We start from the raw sequence: 22,887 nt of genomic DNA on the forward strand, positions 1-22,887 counted from the left end.
AGTCTTTTGGAAAGGTGTTCCTCCCAGTGAACTTAAAAGGAGAAATTAGTAATTGAGTTTGGAGAAAATAAATTTTTAATATTATTATATAACATCAAATTAATGATAAAATTATTAATGTTATAGGATTAGTACACAACTATTAAGTCCCTGGTAATTCAAAATTATGTGACATTTAAAATGAAAACTACAGACTTTAGATAATTAAATGTAAATATATCTAAAGCATGTTTCTGAAACTACTATGGATGTTGTTTATGCAGTCTCTTTAGGGTAGCAGGATATTATGCCAAGCATATCTAGTAGTTAAATATGTTCTTTAAAAACAACTATAATCTTCTCCACAATGGAGATATTACTCTTCAAAGTTCATCAAGTTTAAAATGTTTGGTAAGAAAGGATGGCGCTAAGTCAGGAAAAATGTACGGGGGAAAGGAGAAAAGGAGACATATCTACACATTTTGTAAATGCTTTTTGGGGACCCAATAATAATGTGCCTGCCTTACTAAAAGGACATGTGTGAAGAATGTTTGGCAGATAGAGAATAAGCTTCAAAAGAATGAAAAATTTCAATGAATATTTTTTTTGCTGGAAAAGCGACATGGATTAGAGATTCATGGGTCACCTAAAAGGCAGAGAAAAACAAATCTCTTTTGTAATATAGAATAAGATTTGGCCCATGTGAATTTTAACCAAATGTAGTTTTTCTTTACAAATCCTGGTGAACCATTTTAATGATTTGAACTAGTTATTAAGAATATAAACATTTGCACTGTCACAAAACATATTTCTAAGACAATGTTTTTGGAGAACTGGTATTATACCCACATTTATCTTTCTTCATAGGATGCAGGTAGAATATTTGGAGGTAATGAAAGAAAAGAGGAACACAAATTATTTACGACCACCAATAGTAAGGCTCATATAATGGTGATCATGTTGTATTTACTTTTGAGTGCTGGCAGCATGTTACGGTGAATATAAAAAACTTAAACAACAGATGTGGATTCTGAAACTATATACTCTCCTCAAAAGATAACCTAAAAATCTGTGGAAATAAAGAATACCCACGAAGTGTACATCCTCAAGGAACTTTCTACTGTAGGCAACCTTTCACCAGGGCTAAAGTTCAGTTGGAGGGGGAAAAAACCCAGGGCTCTCAATCTGAGTTTATATTGTTTATCTAGGTTAATTTTTAATCAGATTATATATCTAGATAGGCAGTCACATTTATTAACATAGGAAATCTGCTTTCACATCAGGCTTTCATACACAACATGGAAAAATCCTGTTGTAAATTTAGCTTTTTGTAAAAAGGTTTTGTTTTTTCCCCCCTGGATGATGCTACTCTGATGGCATACTTTAGAAGGGTCTTTTCTATAGTCAGTCAAATCATGACACTCGAAAAAAATCAGTATGTGTCTGGGTTTATTTGTTTTGAGTCACTTGATAAATAATCTCTCCTAACTTGACAAACATTTTAAAATCAGAATAAAAATATAAAGTTATTATTAAAAAGATAAAAATGAGTTATGACTGCATGGGATTTCTTCCCTTCCTACTCAGAAGTGGAAATACTCAAATTATTAAGGCTATGTTGCTAGTTTAAAACCCTGACAACACTCCTATTTTTAATCTTTGAAATAAAAGTATGCCAAAAACATGGCCCATATGAGACACTAGACAAAAAGGCCCCCACCCCAGGCCTCACACCTGGCTAAGCAAGTGCTCTACTACTAAGATACACCCTAGCCCTAAGGTTAGTTTTTGATAGTCCAAAACTCAAAGGAAATGCTTATACATTTGAGAAAACTGAAATACATAAGCAAAAACCAAACAATCAGAAACTAAAAACCAAAGCCAAACCACATCAAAGCAAAGCGTACCTCCTAAAAATGGTAGCTACTTTAACTACCAAAAAGTATATGTTGGACATACACCTTTACTGGGATATCCAGTAAAGTTTACATATATAAAATGTAAAATTATATGTAAGAAGTTGAATATAGAAACACTATTTCTATCATATAAGTGATAACGTAGTAAATACCAAGAATACATACATTGCAGTTGTACCATGTATAAAATGCTATATTAGTTTTTATATACTATTTTAAAAAATAGTATAAAATCAACTATCAAGATTATTTAAAATGACATAAAATAACTTGATTTTGATAATGTTCGTATTTTAAAAAGCCAAAACGACTTTTGATTTTAGACAATTTGCAGAGGATTAGAATAATGTTTCATTGGTTTAAATATTTTAGCACACCCTTTCTGAAGAAAAAAATGGTACACAATGAACTAACAATAGCTGTGGAAAGAAAAACATGCACACCACATCAAACAGTACTTTATTAGCAATTTGTTCAGTAAAATTAACTTAGAGATCTTTTATTTTTCTTTTACTCAAAGCATTCCTAAGATTTGGTAATATAAATATATAAATTCAAGTTAAAACACACACAGAGCCATATTAAGCATTCAAGTTAAAGTACAACATATTAAGTATCACAAATATGACACAAATATTTAACGAGGCACATTTTAAGTTTTTTTTTACATACAAGTTAAGTATATTCAAGTTACTTTATGAATAAACTTATTTATTTAAATTTATACCACAGTTCCTTAACAACGTCAAACGCATATAAATCACTTCTTTTAAGTTTTAATAAATTTAAAATTATAGTTAATAAACTGTTGCAACTCTTAAACAGCTAGAAAACATTCCTTTGGCCTGGTTCTCTCCATCTTACCTCTTGTTCTCTGAAGGACTGGTTATTAACATCTAGGACCCGTATAGTCCTTTTAATAGGTAGGAGACCTCCAGTTTCATCATGGGCCACCATGCTTTACTAAGTATCCCTTCCACTCTTTCGCATTATTACACACGTGAATCAGCCCTGTCAGAAGCAACGTCGAGGCGCATGGGCTTTTCTTCCGAGGACTCAGCCTCCTAAGGCAGCCTTGCGCCCACGCCTCCTGCTACAGGCAGAACAAGCCGCTTCTGAGAGCCTAGGAAGCAGGCAAGCAGACCTCAGGGCTCCAGGGGGTGGGGCCGTAGCCTGTGCGCTCCCGGGGCGGGGCCCAACACCCACGTGACACTAGCTGACAGCAGGGCACACCTAGGCTTCTCAGCATGAGCTGTGCACGAGAAAGCTCTTTATCAGTAGGCTTGGAGTTTCTAGAGGAAGAGGGCAGGTGCCAAAGATGCTGGGTTAGTATTTCTCCCGGATTTAAAAAAGCATTCTCAAAGAAAAACTTTGTTATCTACTGTACTAAGTCACAGACAGGGAACTTTTTAAAAAATAAAACTATTGCCTAGGAGAGAATTTAGAGGGTGCAACTTTATCTTTTTTTAATTTGTCTTAATTTTTGTGGTATTGGGGATTGATCCTAGGACCTTCACATTGAGCTATATCCCTATCCCTATCTCTTTTTTGTCTTTTGAGGTAGGGTCTTACCACTAAGTTGCTCAGACTGGGGTCAAACTTGCCACCTTCCTGCCTCAGCCTCCCAGAGTACTAAACACAGGCATTAACTATGAATGCAAATAAAGAAATAGGGAGGAACACATTTTAAAATAAAATTTTAAGTTTCATTTTATATATACTGAGTCTAAAACAGCAGCGGAATATGTAAATGAAATTGTTCAGCTGGCAGTTGGAAATGTTGAACAAGGGTTTGGAAAAGAGGCTGAGGTAGATCTAGTCTGGAGAGGCAGGTAGAGATCAGAATGAAAAGCCTTGGGAATGAATGAGATGCCTGGGAGAGAAAATCTAGACCAAAAAAACACAGGACCAAGGATCCAACTTTGGAGGAATGCCTAGGGAAAGGGAATTTTGTAAAAGGAATAGAGGGGAAGAAGAAAAGCAAGAAGCCAAGGAAATAAATGGTGTTAATTATGCCAAAGAGGTTAAGGAGGATAAGAAAAAATCCCTTACTGATTACAAGTTTAATGAAGATCTCAAATGTGCTAGTTCAGTGGAATAAAAACAAGAAGATTATAGGGACTGAAGAGTGAATTGAGAAGAGTAGTGGTCACAAATACTGCTAATAAATAATCTATAAAATTACTAAGATTTGCCCACATAGTTCTAGGTATTGTAGGAGAGGCTACCACTGCCCTTGGTTAACTACCAATGTGTTTTATATGTAAGATGGTGTTAATGATTCATCCTTCTGCTTGGAGTTTATTTTTTTTACATAGTAGAGATTGGTTATAGTCATCATTTATTCTTCATTATTCAATCACTCTTGGGCAATATGTGTAATATTGCTGGCCTTAAGACCAGACAACTGGTTGTGGAAGACTTTTCCATATAACATTACAGTGGAAGCACCTAGACATTGTGGACTCCAGTTCCTTAATTTTACAGGTAAGAAAATAGATCTGCCTAGGTTACCGGAGGTAATAAGAACAGGTTAGTAAGCAGTCTGGTTCAGTTAAATTTATCTGCTAAAAATGGTGCAAGTGAAGCCAATAATTTATGGGCAGTTGGTCTCATAAGGGAAAAGGACTATGTATAGTGAGAGGAAAGAAGGTGCCAGGCAGTTCTCATGGGTCTCTTACCCAATGTCTTTCTCAAAACCATTTTTCCATTTAATTCTGTTTGAAGTGAGGCCAAGATATTGAGGGGAAGAGATAGCTTTCACTTTACTGTTTTAGCCAGGGACCCAAGAGATAAAAGTAGAAGTCTTTATACAAACAAATAGAAAGCCTACATGAACCAAATAGGGTCTAGTGGTAATAGACACAGTTAAAAAAAAAAGTCCAAGCTCATCAACACTAAACTCTTAGTTTCATTTTATGTGTAAAAGGGGCTGAAAAGGTCATCTGAGATTATTAACTCACCATCGTCAACTTTCTCAAGAGGAAACTCAAGGACGCCAGTGAAAAAGTGAAGGGAAATTTAAGGTCCTACTCCGTGCTAGAGCTTTATGCATGCTATCTTGTTTAATCCACTCTATATACTTATTATTATCTATTATTATTAAAGATGGAGGAAACTAGATAAACATTGTTTCTTAGGCTACTTACCACCCCCCCCCAGTAAAAAATAGTTTGGAATTGAGAAATAAATCTGAGCTTGAGAATAATCATTACTTCCTTTGGCTTAGGTACTATTTCCATTTACTTTTATCTGAAACAATAAACAGTTGGCAGTTAGGATAGGAAAACTGTATTATACGGGTAAATAGAAAACAAAATCTAGTTCTTTGCTGCCCTCTAATGGAATATTGTGAAATACAGTTGCCAACCTACTTTTTCCAACTGTGTTAGCAAGAAATATATATATATGTATGTATGTATGTATATATATGGTTACATAAATGATCTTTTGTTAGTTTTTTTGTTTTTGGTACTGGGGATCGAACTCAGGACCTTGTGCTTGTACGGCAGGCACCAGAACCACTGAGCTAAATCCCCAGCCCTATAAATGATCTTCTAACCATGAATGATAAACTTTAAATTTTCAGCCTTTATATAGTCTTCATATTTTGTATTCCTAAATAAAACATGTATTTAAAAATCACTTTAAATGTATGAAAAGATTCCACAGTTTATAAGAAACATTTTAAGGTCTTTTTTTCCATATTTAAGAAAATAGTTCCAGTTTAAAACTCTAGAGGTGAAACTACAAATATTACTATGTAGCTCACTAAAAATAGATTAAAAAGAGAAATCTTACTAAAAAAAAGCATTTATTTGATACTGGAACTTTTGAGAAATCACAGTTCCAAAATACCTAGTAGTAAGTTAAAAAAAGAAAAAAAGATACATATTTGGACTCAAATGGTTATGAAAGAAATAAGTAATGAAGTTATATGTGAATCTGAGTTTTTAAAAGTCATTTGAATTAAAATTTGTCTCCAAGCTTTACTAAGAATTTGGCTTAGAAAATGATCAATTCAGAGCAATTAAATACTATGAAAAAGAAGTACATATACAAAGTAGTCTTAGGGCTGGGGATGCAGCTCAGCGGCACAGTGCCTGCCTGGCAAGCGCAAGGTCCTGAGTTCGATCCCTGGTACCGCTCCCACCACCAAAATTCAAACTGGCCTTCGTAAGCTAAGAGGTTTGGTATTTTCAAAGCAACAGTTCTTTTATCAAAGCAAAGAGCAAACAGGATGCATGTTCTGTGAGTGGTGACTTAAGTACACAGGGCAACAAATAATTTTCAGTATAACATCAGAGCTTTGTCCTTATATAAATAGCATGTTGGGTGGGATTCCTCTTATTTTCCCTGAACTTTAGCTAAGGGCCCAAACTGAAGACAAAAACTTTACTATGTCCTAAGCCCAGCTTCCTCTTTTGTCAGCCCACTCTGACTTCAGTCATTGCTGTAGCAGCCAGTTTCCTCACAGCTGTGGCTTCATAGCACCTTGCCTCAGGTGCATTAAATATCCTTTCCCTTCTACCTGTGCTTACTGGATATTGCTGTGTGGAATTTGTCATGCATAACCTAGAAGTGTCAGGGATGAGTGACCCAAGGACCACCACTGACTAAGGGAGCATACGGGCTAGTGGATAATAAGCTCCCCTCTTTAAACTCTAGAGAAAACAGTTTTGTGGTATCTTTTACTTGGCTCTTCAATGGGTCCCAGCAAGACCAACTCCAGTTGTTCATAGTGGTGACTTAATTACAGGCACCAAATAAGCCTCTATTTTATTTCTGCACCCCAATCTTTGCAATCACACCTCAAGGTAGAATACCTGTCAATGAGACTGCAATTCAGGCCCTGATTTCTGGAAGAAACTTAGGCTAAGACACTGACAGTGAAAATGGCCCTAGAGACACACACAGCATGGAACTCTAGAATGAGATCATGTAGCAGTAAGGCAGTGGTTTATGTACTAGTGATGGAAAATGAATAAGAGAGAGGGCAATACTAACTTTAAGGATTATAGAGTTGGTTGGCTTTTCTTAACTGCTTCAAAAGCCTTGAAAAAGTGGTGGTAGATCCTTCATAATGTTGAGTTATTATGGTAGGAGCAGCCAAGTAACAGTCCCTAAGACTTCACCCCTACATATGGTCCAAGATACAAAAGGTGGGAGTGGTCATCTCCACTACATCTTTATTCACTTATCTGAATGACTCCTAGAAGATGGCTTATGGTAAATGACACTGGATCACTGTAAACTTTGACTCAACTGGTAGTTCTAATCTTAGCTGTTGTGGAGAATATAGTTATAACTGGAACAGACCAAAAATCCCCTAGCATTTGGTATACAGTATAGCTATTAATCTGGCCTATGTGTTCTTTTCAATTTCCATGTAGTAACAGTGATCACAAGTAGTTAGCTTTTACTGTTACGTGGGAAGGACTGCAGTTCATATTTGTTCCCATGTTCTGAAGCTGTTAACTTTGCTGTTCTCTGTCACAGGGACCTCAACAGCACGCAGAATACCATGCTAGTCCACTGATAACATCATACTAAAAGGTCATAAAGTGGCAGGTATTCTGGATACCAGAGGAAATAAATGTATGACATGAAAATTCAAGGGCTGCCATACTGGAAAAGTTTTAATAGATGCAAAGGTCTGAGCCTTTCTGGAATTTCCATTCTATAGGGAAGAACAGTATTGCACTTTCCATTTCCCAGTACTGTAGCACAGCGCTAGGCAGAACTTTTCATCTTTTGGAGGGAGTATCTGGTGCATTTGGGAATTCTGCTCTGACTCATGAATGAGACAATCTGAAAGGCTTATAGTTTTGAGTGTGGCTCAAAAGCAAAGTTTCTGTAACAGGTTCTGGCTGTGATGCCAGCTGCCCTGCTGCTTAGGCCATGTAACTTAGTATGTATAATCAAGTTTGAATTATCACTGATAATAAGGATACTAAGTGATGCCTCCGGCAAAGCCAGGAAGAATACGGTACTATATTGCAATAGGATCTTGAGGCAAGAATATGCCTTCTATGGCAGAAAATAGCTCTTTGCAAAGCAGTTCCTGGGATGCTAACAGATGTAATTAAACCTGAGGATCTGACCATAGGAGAGCATGTTCTGTACAATCAGAGCTGTCCAAATGAAAACTAAGTCACAAGGAGGTAGAGTAACAATCTATTGTATGATGGAAATGGATAATTAGGGATCAGGTTTCAGGAATAACAAAGGGCATCAATAAATTACATGAAGAGATGGTTCAGACTGCCACGTTATCAAGTACATTACTCTGGTTCTTCTTCAACTTTACATTTGATAATAGGGGTAATTCTCTATAACCAACTGTTGGGAGAAAAGCTGGCATTAGCTTCACATGCTGCTATGAACAGAAAATGGATCACTACTGCACTGCACCCTGTTAAGTGAGAGTCCCAAGGAGTAGAAGAAACCACTTCTAGGAGGTAGAGTTATAAGCAGCACACTTGACTGTTCACTCCATATGGAGGGAAAATGGCATGATGTGCAGATACAGACAGGTTCCTAAGTAGTAATGAGTGGACTGGCTGATTGGTTAGAGGCTTGGTAGGAAACAAGACTGGAAAGGAACAAATAAATTTTGGAGAAACATATGGATGGACATATGGAAGTGGGCACAAAGTGGCAGGACTTTTGTACCTCATATTAATGTTTATCACGGAGTATAAAGGTGTTAATGCCTAGCAGGAGTAGGTAACACAAAAATTTACCCTGTGGATCCCAGTGCTTGAGCAACAGGCCTATGAAGAGAGCAGCCAGGACAACAGGTAAGATCATTTAGTGTGTTCCACTAGCTGGGGGTCTCTTTTACCAAGCTGGTCTAATTTTACCTCAATTTTTATAAAGGATATTGGCCTATAGTTTTCTTGTGTTGTCTTTAGTTTTGGTATCTGGGTAATGGTAACCTCAGAAGGAATTAGGAAGTATTCCCTTGGTTTTTTCAGTTAAAGAGTTTGAGAAGGACTCATGTTAAACCTTTAAATGTTTGGTATAATTTACCAGTGAAATCATCTCATTCAGGGCTTTTCTCTGTTGGGAGGTTTTTGGTTAGTATTTCAATCTTTTTTTTTTGTATCAGATACAAGCCTATTCAGATTTTCTCTGCATGATTCAATTTTTCTTTTTTCTTTTTTGAGACAAGGTCTCACTATGTAGTTCAGGGTGGCCTCAAATTCATGGTGATCCTCATGTGTTAGCCTCCCGAGGGCTAGGATTACAGGCATGTGCTACCACACTTTGCTTCATGATTCGGTCTTGATAGCTTGTGTGTTTCTAGGAAATCATCCATTTTGTCTAGGTTATTCAATAAATTAGTGTAGAATTTTCATAGTCTTTTATTGTCCATTTTATTCCTGTACAATCAGCAGTAATGTTTCCACTTTCAGTTCTCATTTTAGTAATTTGAGTCTTTTCTTCCTAGTCATCAACGTAAGTTTGTCGATTTTGTTAATCTTTTCGAAGAACTACTGATTTTCACTATTGTTTCTCAATTTCATATTTTATTTATCTATAATGTTTATTTCCTTCCTTCTGGCAGGTTTAGATTGTTTTTCTTTTTCTAGATCCTTAAAGTATAATGTTAGGTTGCTGACTGAGATCTTGGAATGTATCCCCTGTGAAAAAGAGGGGACTACAGTATTCTGGACAATACACTACAAAATTGAAAGATGACTATTTATTTCATCATCACATTGTCTTTCTAGGTGTTCTATCATTGTTCATTTTCATTTTAATCTTTTAGTAAAGACAAGAAAAAGTGATGAGGATGATAAAACAGCAAAAATATTTTAAGATAAAAATTAAGATCTCCAAGATTCCATAATGTATCTTTGATTTATAAGAGTCCAGTGGACCCAAATGACAATGGTAAAACAGAATGAATTATAAGCTCTTAAAAATATTAAATAAATCTTTGTCCTTTGGAAAATCTTACTGGAAAAATAAAAGGTAATGAAATTTCAATTCCTACAAATAGTTAGATCTGCTCAAAAGAAACTCAAATGCTAAAACTGGGTTTAAGGAACCCTGATAATATACCAATGGTTAAGAACTACCAAACAGGCCAGGTGTGGTGGTGTACACCAGTAATTCCAGCACTTTGGAGGCTGAAGGAGGAGGATCACTGCAAGTTCGGGGCCAGTCTGGGCTACACAGTGAATTGAAGTTCAACTTAAACTATACAGTGAGACCCTGTCTCAAAAGAACAAAACAAAACGAAACAAAACCCCTACTAAATAGTTCTAAACTCCAGAAGGCTCAGCTTTTGCTGACCATACTATAAGAAAGTTATCTGTGTTAATACTGCTTAGTGAATCTATGTTTATGATCAGGAATAATTTGGTGGGATTATTTATAAGGGACTATTTAAAAAATTCAAGAGTTGAAATTAGATAAAAAGGATGCCTGAATGGTCTTTCAGTGCATTATCTTCTTTTTAATGGCTATATATTTTTTGTTCGAATCACATTTTTTGAGGGGGAGAGTTGCTGGGGATTGAACAGTGGGTCTTCACATTGAGCTAAATACCTAGCCCTTAAATTTTTAAATTTTGAGACAGGGTCACTATATTGCCCAGCCTGAACTTGAACTTGTCATCATCCTTTTGCCTAAGCTTCTCAGAGTGCTGGAAGTATAAGAGTATGCCATCATGCCCCACTGATTGATTTTTGTTTGTTTTTATAACTTTATAAAGGCAGAAGTCAATTCTAGAAAATTCAAAATATAAATGGTCAACAAATATATGAAAAAAATGCTCAACATATCTGGCCATTATAGAAAAGCAAATTAAAACAATGATAAGATTCCATCTTATTCCAGAAAGAATGGAAAGCATTAAGAAAGCAGACAGTAACAAATGCTGGCAGGGCTGTGATAAAAAAGGGAACCTCATGCATTGCTGGTGAGAGTGCAAACTAATACAACCATTATGGAAATCAGTATGGAGATTTCTCAAAGAACTGAAATTAGAAATTTCATACAACCCAGCTATCTCCCTGCTAGGTATCTTCCCCAAAGAGCTTTACTCATAATACTACAGTGATACATGAATACCAATGTTTATAGCAGCACAATTTGTAATAGATAAATCCTGGAAGCAGCTTGTATATCCATCAACAGACAACTAGATAAAGAAAATGTAGTATTTATACATAATGGAATACCACTTGGTATTATTCAAAGGAACAAGGGCAAGAGGTGAGGAGGATGGAAGGGGAAGGTGATATGAGAAGAATAAAGATGTGCCATATATAGAAACCTAATAACCTCAATTAATGTAAGCACTATATGCCACAACATGAGCTGAGGCAAATAAGATCAAGTTTGAAAAGGGACAGGGGAACAGGAGGAGGGGGGAGAAGGAAGGAGATTAAAAAAAAAGCAAACAAGCTGTAATATGTACATGTAACCATTCCTCTAGATGACTGTTAACTCCATGCATTGCAAACATGTACTAATAAGATAAAAAAATAATTTTTAAAAACCAAGAGGGAGTCTTTTGAGGGGAATTCATGGCAATGTGTTTTTTACTATAATACATTACTTTCCATTTAAATATTTTTTTAAAAATACTTATCTTTAAGACATTGAAAATAATTGACAGATAACAAAATATTTACATATGAAATGACAGAACAGATGCAATTTGCTTCAAATTAATCCAAAGGATGTAAAAGTGAGTGGAAAGATGAAACAAGATTGATCTGATCATATCCTGCTAACTTCAAAAGCTGGATTGAAGAAAAAGAGGATTTTTTTTTCTCTAAGTAGGTTTGACTATATAAAGTACATGTAGCAAGCTATAAATACTGTCTTATTTCTGTATACAATTTGATTGGAAGCATACCTGAAAATACTCAGGGTTGCCACTTCAGACTTTTTAAATACAAGATATTTTATATCCAAGTAAAGCTGTTTTGCAAAAAGGCTAATACTTAAAACACATAATTCTTATAAAAAGATACTATGTACTAAAAGTAAGAAAAAAACTGACTTGCTGGATTTGCTAAAATATCAATGGGCAGTATCTATAAAAATTTAAGTTTTAGAACCAGGTGTGATGGCACACTACTGTAATTCCAGAACCCTAGAAGACCAAGGCAGGAGGACTGCAAGCTGGAAACCAGCCTGGACAACTTAATGATTTAGTGAGACTCTGTCTCAAAAAACAAAACAAAACTAGCCAGGCGTGGTGGCACACGCCTGTGATCCCAGCACTCGGGAGGGAGAGGCAGGAGGATCACTGCAAGTTTGAGGCCAGCCTGGGCTACACAGTGAGTTCATTGCCAGCCTAAACTACAAAGTGAGACCCTGTCTCAAAAAACAAAACAAAACAAAGGCTAGGGATGTAGTTCAGTGCAAAGGCCCTAGGTTCAATCCCTAGCACTGCAAAAAAAAGAGGAGGGAGGGGGAGAATATTGGTTTTATTTAGTAAGAAGTAGCAGCTGCTGATGTATGTCAAATATTTAAAACAAATCTCATTTTAAAAATGTAAGGCTTTTTTTCATAATAATCTTTAAGATTCTCTAAAACTAAGATGCCTTTGTAAAATCTGCCATTGGAAAAAACAGGGTGAAAGTTCAATGATACTAGGTTTTTGGACTTAAGTACAACTTTACATAAAAGAATATTCAATATTTTATAGAAGTATGCACTGAATTTTAGTTTATCATAGGGTACATGTGAAGCCCATAGGCCACATCTAACTTGTAGAGTTGTCTGGTTTGCTTTTTTCTTTTTTAAATTCACTTAATATTTATAATTCAGATTTCACCTTAAGGTCCAGATTCTGCCAATTCTATGTGCACCAATGAGTTAAAGCACAGTAGCACTGTCACTTTCTGAAAGGCACAGCACTCTTTTCACCAGTTCCTCTACTATCCCTTTTCTTTGCATGTTACAGGCCTGGCTTGGGCATTTGTGTTTGTGTTCAGCAGTTATGGCCTAAGATTGTTTTGAAGAGTGATCTCCCCCTTTCTTAACCAAGACACAAAACAGCAAAATGAGGATATCTTCAAGAGGAGCCGGTACTACTCAGTATTGTACTTGAAACAATGCAAGAATCTCTCCTCCCCAATAAAACCCAGCATTCATTCTTCTCACAGTGTTACCTGAAAATTTTAAAATGCTTTTCTCTAACAGGGCAGCAAAGCTTACCTTCAGATCAAGGCTGCTAAGGCTCACAACATCATCATCTTTCTCTCTTCGTTTTCTTTTCTATAAGAAAAAAGATTTCATCCTTTTATAAAAGTGCATGTTACCCCATTAAACAAGGAAACTATAAAATTCACTTTAAAAAAGTTAAGCCTTTAGCTCTATACAGAAAAAAATTATTCTGATGAAGGCTCCTCATAAATTATCTCTGGCACACACTGTCTAAATAAGTGGCTCTTAGATCTCTTGCTGTGAAGTCATTCTACCCTCTTAAAAAACTGACGTAAAATAGAACTCTTATGTAAGTCATGGGCTATTTGTTAGAGAAAAAATATTTTATACAGAAAAGTAGCAAGATTTTTTTTTTAAAAAAGGAGTACATTATTTATCAGCGTGGGGGTGGGGGAGTCCTTCACTAGGGGAAAAAATCCTTTTCTCATACCAAAGATTTCTTGCCTGAAGTAGGACTATCAACTAGCAGATGAACATCACATCCTTGAAGCAATGTGCAGTAATTACTCAGCTCTTCTCATGCCAGCAGTAGCAGAATTGTGTATATACCTATCATTTCTGGCTCTTAATCAGTACTGAATAAGCACCCTTAAGTAACACTTCATTATCCCCCATCTTAAAATAACTCTTGTAATTACTTGTGACATAGTCTAGCTCTTGTGAAATCTTAAAACTGACCAACCAGGGTTTTCTTCCATTTCTTAGCCCCACAATGAGAGGAAATTGCTGTGAATCTGACAATTGAGCAAGACAGGGTCAATAGAAAAACCAAAAAAGGAAACACGAAGTCCAGATAGATGTGGGGAAAATAACAGAGCCAGGAGGTCTCAGAAAGCAAGCCACCATGAAAACAACAGAGGAAATATGTGAACCAAGACACCTTGTAAAAGTGGAAGAAAACAAAATTCAAGCAGAAATGAACAAAAATTCCCAAAGTCAAACCGAACACAAAATCACTCTAAAAAAAGGGTAAGCTGGGGTGGGGGTGGGGGGGTTAGCTCAGAGGCACAGTGCCTGCCTCACAAACACAAGGTCCTGAGTTCGATTCTCAGTACCAAAACAAAAAAAAAAGAGTAAGGGGCTACAGTGGTGGTGAACCTAAGGCACTCATGCCAAAGTAGGCTGTTTGAATCACTCAAAGCTCTAAAAGGTTTGCCATCACTGGTCTATGCCATCCTATTAGGGAATGAAGGCATACAAAACTATAATATACTATTTTAAATTGAACTGAAAGACATTAAGAAAATGATATGAGAAACAACTGAACAATATAAATCAAAATTGGGGAAAAAAACCCCTCAAAAATAAGGTGTTAGAACTCGAGGAATCTTTATTGACCTAAAGATCATCTCCAGAGTATGAATTATGTGATTGCAAATTTGAAAAGCAAGCTAATAAAAAATCCTGTATTTATGTATCTATCTGTAAGCCCATTTGTATTAGTAAATAATGATATAAACAAAAAATAGAGGATATACGGGAATACAAACGGTGTTGCTGACAAAGGTTAGTGTACAGGTTGGGGATGGAAGGATTTAAATGGGGAAGGAGATAGAAAAGGAGAAGAAAACTGCTTAGCAAAAAAGACTGTAATGAGGGAAAAAGTATACCCATGATTATAGGAAATTACACGTATGTATGAGTATATTTAGTTTAGTTTTTTTTTTTTTTTTGGTACTGGGGATTGAACTTGGGTCCTTGTGCTTGTGTAGCAGGTGGCGAAACCACTGAGCTAAATCCCTGGCCCTATATGAGTATATTTATAAAGAAATTTAACAGGTTTTGAAACATTCTACTGTAATTAAAAAAAATATTGCAAAACTTTTATCTCTTAAAGAATTTACATATGTGAATTTACACAGGTATGTGCGTAGCTTTAAGCAGCATAGTCAATTACACTCAAACTTCAAACCAATTGCTGGGAGCCCCATTCCTTCATCCTGTCCATGACACAGTAAGGCCTCACATACACACAGGTCATTTTTGGGGAGTTCTCTATTTTGTTCCTGGGTCTATTTATCAATTCTTGCACCCTTATCATACTGTGTCTTAATAACTAATAAAGTGTTATGCTTCCTACGTTGTATACTACTTTTATTCTGGACCCTCTAAATTGTAGAATGAGATCTATTACACTCTAACAGGATTTCTATTAAAACCACTGAATATGGAGCTGTTTACAAAGAAATGACATTTTTATGATAGGCTTCCCTTGTATGAAACTGCATATGTGTCCATTCTATTAGGTCTTTATATTCTTCTTTAATGCTTTCCCATTTCCTCCATAAAATTCACGTATCTTTTCATGGATTTATTCTTAGTTTTTGTTCCTTAAAGTCTTTAAAATTACATATTGTTTTGTACTGGGGATCTAACTCAGGACCTTGCACTTTAGAGGCAGGCGGCGGAACCACTGAGCTAAATCCCCCAGCCCACATTTGATTCTTTATTGCTGGCCTATACAAATTGTATTGACTTCTTTTAAAAATTCTTGTTTGAAATCATTCGTTCAATAGCTGTTACTAATATTCTGTTGGATATTCTACACAAACAATTATATTGTCTGTAAGTAATGAAACCACACTGTCTCGTCATTTCTAATTTGTATACCACTTGTTTTTATCTTAGTGTGTTGGCTTTCTGTTTTGCTAAATACAGTGACAGCAGGCTTCTAAATTTAAAGGTAATGTTTCTTCCATTTTATCATTACAAATGCTGTTTGTGGTAGGTCTCACACTAAGGAAATTCTCACTGTTCCTAGTTTCCAAGAGTTTTACCATAAATGTGTGCTGAATTTTTTTTCTCCTTCTTACCTTTCCTTTTGTTTGCTTTACTCTACTGTTCTTTGTCTAACCTCTAAAATTAGCTGCTTAATTTTTGTTCCTTTCTCAAACTAAATCTTTCTTATTACTCCCTAATCATATTCCAGAATTTTTAATACATAAATCACGAAATACCACTTTTGTCATGGGAGACCTCTACCAAAGTATTTTTCCAAGTGGAATGTACCCATCCCAGAGGGTCTGCAAGATACTGTCTTGGGAGTGCAGGAGGAAAACGCTGGAACTTTATTTTTTAAATGTATTTTAAATGCTTAAAAGGGTTTATTAATAATTAATATACAGATAATGAATACATACATCATCACTCACATTAGAAGGTTAAAAACAATGGTGGTCTAATTAGATTCAATAAGAAGTCATCCCTAAACTGAAATTATCATGACTATTTGAAATACAGAAAAAAAATATAGATTCACGCCCACTATCATCAACCTTACCCTAAGTGAAAACTGTGCTTTGAGATACTAGATCATAAAGGTAGTACAGAGCTATACAAATTATAAACAATTATATTAAGAATACATGTTCAAAGTATTTTTGTTGATAGGTTTGCACAACAAAAGTATGGAGGCCCTTTTCCATTGAACTTTTTCTAAGGTTAGGCTCATCAACCTGGTAAAGGAAAGAGGACAAGACAGGAAATCTTCAAAGGAAAATGCAGAACTCCACTAGTCATGAGACCCTTGATATGAGTGCTTCACTGGCTAAATGATTCATGCAATGGGTATAAAAATACAAAAATTTGACCCAATAGAAATACATATTAAATACAAAAGAACAACATAAAAATTAACTGAATCTATCAGAACATCATCAAAATATAAAAAGAAGTAACATTTGGCCAACTAGAAACAGAATCATCTTTGCTATTTCTTTCAGTTAAGAGTTAAACTCACGATCTAGTTATACATACTTTATATATGTATTATAATCCACTGAGTTTTAAATACGGAATCAATTTTCTGGTGTCATATTACAAAAAATTACACACCTCTGTAAAGTCTTGCCCTAAAAATAATGAAACAGTCCCTGTATTGAGATGATCAATACAAGAAAATAAGTCTACCAAAGTATAAAATTTTTAATATTTTTCAACCACAAAAAACTGTTAGAGAATGTACATAAAAATAACTTTATGTTTCATAATATGGACTCTTAAATTTAACATTGATAGGAATAAGAAAGGATAGTTAAAGATTAATGAATATGAATACTTTGCAAAATGTTTTATGTGCTTGAAATAAAATTTTTTCCAGCTTATTAGCAGAAAAGGACTAAATTAGACTGTCAAAATGGCTACAGAAATTGTTCCTCAAGACAGAAGTACACACAAGTGAACTGTGTAACAGATTGAAGGATAACCTAGGAATTAATTCCATTTAGTGCCTTGAAATAAAAATCCAAATGTCTACTCACCAAGGTGAAGTCCCAGTGGGGGCCAGGTGTTAAAAAAGTAAAGGAGCTACCTCTCCGAAGGGAATATCTATTAACAGAAAAAAATAAATAATCAGAATAACTTTAGTATAATAAAGCACAAGGAATATAAAAAGCTATCTTTCCCATAGTTTCAAAACTATCTGAAGTAGTCTGATTCAATCTTAGAAATAGAAGAGACAGTATAATAAAACAAGACATAGCAATGTATAGGTGTGAGCATTTTCAGAATGTTTACAGTGATATAGCTTATATAAAAGTAGTGAAAATATTATTAAAAAATATTTATCAAACCAAGCAGAGTTTAATTTCAGGAGCATATGACTTGTTCAATAATAAATTTAATAAACCAAATAAAAAGTTTTGAATAATAAATTTGAGACAAAGGTCTCATGTAACTTCAGTGTAATTGTTTTTTTAATTTCTTTTTCATTTTCTCTTCATTCAACATAAAGAAATGAAACATGACAATGCTATGTATGACCTATCTTCAACTTTCTAAAATACAAACCTCTATATTTATAACATAAACTTTATATTTAAAAATATGTAGAAAAAATCATGAAAAATGGCTGCCACAGAAGATACAGTTCATAAACTATTCTTACTAGCAGTCACTTCAGATGTAAAGAAATGTAGAACAGAGACCCCCCACACATACAGCTGTGGAAATGAACAAAGACCAACCAAATGAGAAAAGCATACTTTTGAGCTTGCTGTAGCAAAGGAGTCTGCTATCCTCACTTGCATTTGACAGAGACACCACAGCAGGTAAAAGAATGTGAAACTTTATAACTGGAAAAAAAGGCATCTCAAATATGACCTGATCAGGGATTGTCAGGTCATTGTCCATTTGTAAATTGTTTTTCACCTTGACCCTCAGGTTCTTTCTTCACTATAAATTACAGAAACAACACCCATAGTTGTCATTCCTGCAAAAATTTACACACTTAAATAGGCTTCTTTACTTTTCTAGGTTAAATGTAAGTAGAAGTTTTATATTTTGATAAGGAACTTAAAGGAAAATAGCTATAAGGACAAAGACGTCAGGAGGCGTCACAGAAGAATACTAAAGTTCAATTTGAAAGAGAAAGCAATGAGCAAAGTAATAAGGTGGAGTGAAATGAATTACATTCAGGACATTTCAAATAGTTTCTTTCGTTTGACAAAGAAACAAGAAAGGACTAAATCATGATAAAAGGCCTCATGCACTACACAGGCACTATGGACTTGATCTTGAACTCTAAATGACATGAAGGATGGAATGGAAGAAAGCAAAACTGGTCAAAAAACTAATTAGGAGGCAGCTTAGCAAGGTTAGAGAGAAAAATGGAGTGGAGAGAGGGGTAAGTGACAAAACTGACAAAACAGACCTTTCCTCCCTAAAACTAGTTTCAGGTTCCACCAAGGTTTCTGACATGGGGAAATATGATGCCACTAGTAAAATTAAGATTAGATGCAGAAAGATCTTAAGCCACTGATCACACATATTCACTAGGTATGGTATAACATAGAATGGTACAGCTGTTGTTCAAAAAGAGAATGACTCTGTTAATTCACTCTTAAGCCAAACTGTATTTTTAGACATTCTGAGCTCTGTCATTGCCCCCCTCCATTATGGCAGTTAAGAGCTAAAGTGGAATTACAAATGGCAGAAAGATATTCAATATTTCCCTAGGTATTTATTTGGGAAAGATCAAAATGTCAAGGTACTCAAGGAGCTCAAATTTTCTTTAGGGGAAAAAGGAATGTAAGGAACTGATTATACAACCCTTTCCTGCCACTATAGACAAGTCAAGCAACAATAAAGAAAACAGTTTTGATTTTTTTGATAAAACATCAGAATAAGTATTTAAACAAAATATCACTAGAAAATTTATAGGTATATTATCAATGAATAGTAAAAGGTTATGGGAAAGACAGGACCTTTATACAATGAGTCTACAGATTACATTTTTAAAAACTCCCCTAAGAAAATGCTGTTGTATACTACGCAGAAAGCCACCAATGGAGAGTGGGATGAGAAGGAGCAGTTATGATCACAGAAGAAAACTTTTGATCCAGTATAAATATGTATCACAAAGCAAAGCTTATTCAGTAAATACTTCTTTTTGGGTGTAAGACAAGTACTAAGGAGAATTACAAAACCAAAGCTGGGGCGGGGATGTAGCTCCGCAGTGCAGCAGCTATCTGGCAAGCATGAGGCCCTAAGTTCGATTCCCAGTACCAAAAAAAACCCCAAAACAAAAAACCTCACAAAAACCAGCTATTCATTTCTTTACTGTGTAGAAAAAAGACAATATTGACAGAAAGAATTTGATTTGTGAAAGCTGAAAAGAAAAATAATTCTTAAGAATCTTAAAAAAGTTAACAAAGTGGGAAAATATTTCCAAATGGGTTCTAAGATTCTTTCCAATGCTAGCTGTAATCAGCTTCACAGTAATGCTATTTTTCTCATTTCAATAACAAGTTCCTATTTTTAGTACCCATGGAAAAAAGAAACCTAAAAAACAAATTGTACCCAGAAAGCATGTGTAGCAGTGCCAATTTCCAAAAATTTTGGAAAGACACACACTTAGTTTTAAAAATAGGAGTCAGACTCAAATGTAATAGCTATTTTAGAATCTTGTGGGAAAACATTTTCAATTTCATAAAACATTAAGTGGTCTTTCCAGAAGGAAATGGACAACCCACTTAAAAGAGAGAGGGATTTAAAGAGTGAAATAAGTAGCTAGAAATGGCAGTCCTTCAATTTTTCAAGAATTTTTGTCCATATATCTAATGTATTTGTCCATGTACCCAAAGTTATTATAACATTTAAGGAATAAAATAAAGTAATACATTGACAAACTAGCACGGTTTATTAAATTATTTATTTAATTCCACTGTGATTACCCTTGACCTCTAACACACTTCCTTTCATATTACTTGATGTGTTTCTGAACAATGTAAATTATTTGTACACTAAACTTGTTTTAATATGAATAAAGCAAAATTAGAATGGTATAGCTGTTGTTCAAAAAGAGAATGACTCTGTTAATTCATTCTTAGCCAAAATTTTCAGACATTCTGACCTCTGTCGTTGCCCCCCTCCATTACGGCAGATAAGAGCTCAAGTGGAATTACAAATAGAGGAAAAATATTCAATTACTCAATGGACATTTTCCCAAAAATGTATCAAACAACATTATTATCACCAAAAAGGAAAATATACACTCTTAAAAGAAAAATTTATCTTTAAGGTTCTTTTATTGTAATAAATATGTGGATGAAGTTTGAAAAAAATGATATACTAAGTACCTACTATGTGATAAGCACCATATATATTAGTATTGTGAAAATATAACTCTTCCAATTGAAAAGGAAAAGCAAGTAAAAGACTATAAAGATAATTTTATCATGAAATAGATATTTAGAGGTTTACAACGAAAACAACCAGAATGAGTTAGCCAAGTTATATATATATTATATACATATTATATATATATGTATCATATGTATATATATATATATATAACTTTTTCTTTCTCAGCTAATTGGAATTGGACCTCTGCACTGAACTATATCCCCAGCTCTTCCTAAATTTTGAGGCAAGGTTTTACTAAGTCCCTCTGTTGTCTGCCCTGGGCGAGAACTTGTGATCCTCCTGCCTCAGCCCTCTAGAGTGTTGAGATTAAAGGTGTGTGCCATCATGCTTGGCTAAAGGAATTATTTTTTAAAAATTAAGTGGAATGGAAGGATTGATGATAGGAATAGAGTACACAGACAAATAATGAACTCACTGAGAAAGAAATTAGGGAAATCATCCTTTCACAATAGCATCAAAAAATGACATACTTAGGAATCAATCTCATGAAGGAAGTAAAAGACCTTTACATTGAAAGTACAGTACCTTGAAAAAGGAGATCAAAGAGAATATCAGAAAGTGGAAAGATATCCCTTGTTCTAGGGTAGGAAGATTCAATATAGTGAAAATGGCCATACTACCAAAATTGTTAGAGATTTAATGCAATCACGATCAAAATACCAATAGCATACCTCATAAAATTACAGAAAACAATCTTAAAATTCATTTGGAACCACAAGAGACCTAGAAGAGCAAAAGCATTTCTGGGCAACAAAGGCAAGGCATGGCGCATCATAATCCATGTTGTGAAATTATACTACAAGGCTACCATGATAAAAACAGTATAATACTGGCAAAAGAAAACCAAACCCGAGGATCAGTGGAATATATTAGAAGATGCAGAAACAACTTCCAATGTACTCAGCCACCTTACCTTTGATAAAGGGGCCAAACATCTTCGGGAAGAAAGCCTCTTTAATAAATGGTGCTGGGAAAACTGGCTTTCCATATGCAGAAGATTAAAACTAGACCCATGTCTCTCACCATGCACTAAACTAAAATCAAAATGGATCAAAAATCTGAATATTAACACAGAAACACTAAATGTGCTGGAAGAGAGAATATGGTGGCATAAACATGGTGGCATAAAATCAGTGATCACAAGCTAAATCAGCAAGTCAGAGCAATGACTTTGTTGCGTCTTTGGCTTCTTTGTTCCATGGGATCCTCTGTGACTTCCCATGGTGGCTTCTGCTGTGCTGTACCTTATTTCCAAGACGTGAGTGTGAGATTTTACCTCCCAGAAATTCAGAAATGGCTGTGCTAAGTCTTGTTGGGTAGGAAATGAGGGCTGGGGAGACAAGGGATAAATATTTTCATGTCTAAAGGCTGTAAACAGTTGATGCTTAACTTTTTTTACTTAAATCTGTGCTACACCTTTTATAAAAGACTGATACTTGCAAAAAAAAAAAAAAAAGAATTTCCTCATGGAGCCATTGTCTATAAGTGGAATTTCAAATTTGGTATACAGAGCTGGTTCCCAGGATTCACAAATTTCCTAAAATTTTTCACATACATTTGTCTCCAAGGAGTTTTCATAAGATTTAGAGTGCCATGACCCTCAAACATTACTTTTTACTGAACCAGAGTGACCTTTTAAAATATAAATAGGAGCACACTATTATCTAGCTTAAAGTCTTTTAGTATTGAATCCCCTTTGTCTATCATAGCAAACAAGCCCCCTTTATGATGTATCTCTTACCTCTTAGCATAATCTCTCAACAATATATACTCCATATCCTTATGTAAGTCCTCATATATATACATATATATGTATATATATGTATATATATCATGTCTACATGTCTATCCATAGTTATGACACTCAGATCTCATGTGCACTTGTCTTGAGGACTTTTTACATGCTTCTTCCCTATATGAAATCACCCATTTTTATCTGCTTTCTAAACTTGTCCCCCAAGACTCAGGAAATTATTATAATAGGGAATTGTTTCCTGTTCTCTTTAGTTAAGATTAAGTGTTCCTTTTATTTTTATCTACGCCATTCTATGTGTACCACTATAACTCTTACCAAACACTACATAATTAATTTGCTTCTTTCTTCTCTACTAGATTATAAGTTTTTGAACAATATTTTCTGTCTCTA

The 22,887-nt window shown here is 34.9% G+C and overlaps 1 protein-coding gene across 2 annotated transcripts in view; it reads right to left on the reverse strand.

Annotated features, from left to right (window-relative positions):
* Net1 (neuroepithelial cell transforming 1) overlaps positions 1-22,887 on the reverse strand; it is a 36,414-nt gene that overhangs the window by 7,864 nt on the left and 5,663 nt on the right. Inside the window, exons 2-3 of one of the 2 annotated variants that reach the window (XM_004854512.4) lie at positions 17,357-17,423; positions 13,089-13,148 (exon numbers count right to left, since the gene is read on the reverse strand). In XM_004854512.4, coding sequence (XP_004854569.1) covers positions 13,089-13,148; positions 17,357-17,423 — 127 coding nt within the window. Of the gene's footprint in view, positions 1-2,762; positions 3,033-13,088; positions 13,149-17,356; positions 17,424-22,887 lie in introns of those variants that run through there. The other variant, XM_004854513.4, reaches the window with a different exon arrangement.

This window comes from Heterocephalus glaber, unplaced genomic scaffold (genome assembly GCF_053883595.1).
Source record: "Heterocephalus glaber isolate CG9 unplaced genomic scaffold, H.glaber_assembly_v1.0 deba00001472, whole genome shotgun sequence".
NCBI lineage: Eukaryota > Metazoa > Chordata > Mammalia > Rodentia > Bathyergidae > Heterocephalus > Heterocephalus glaber.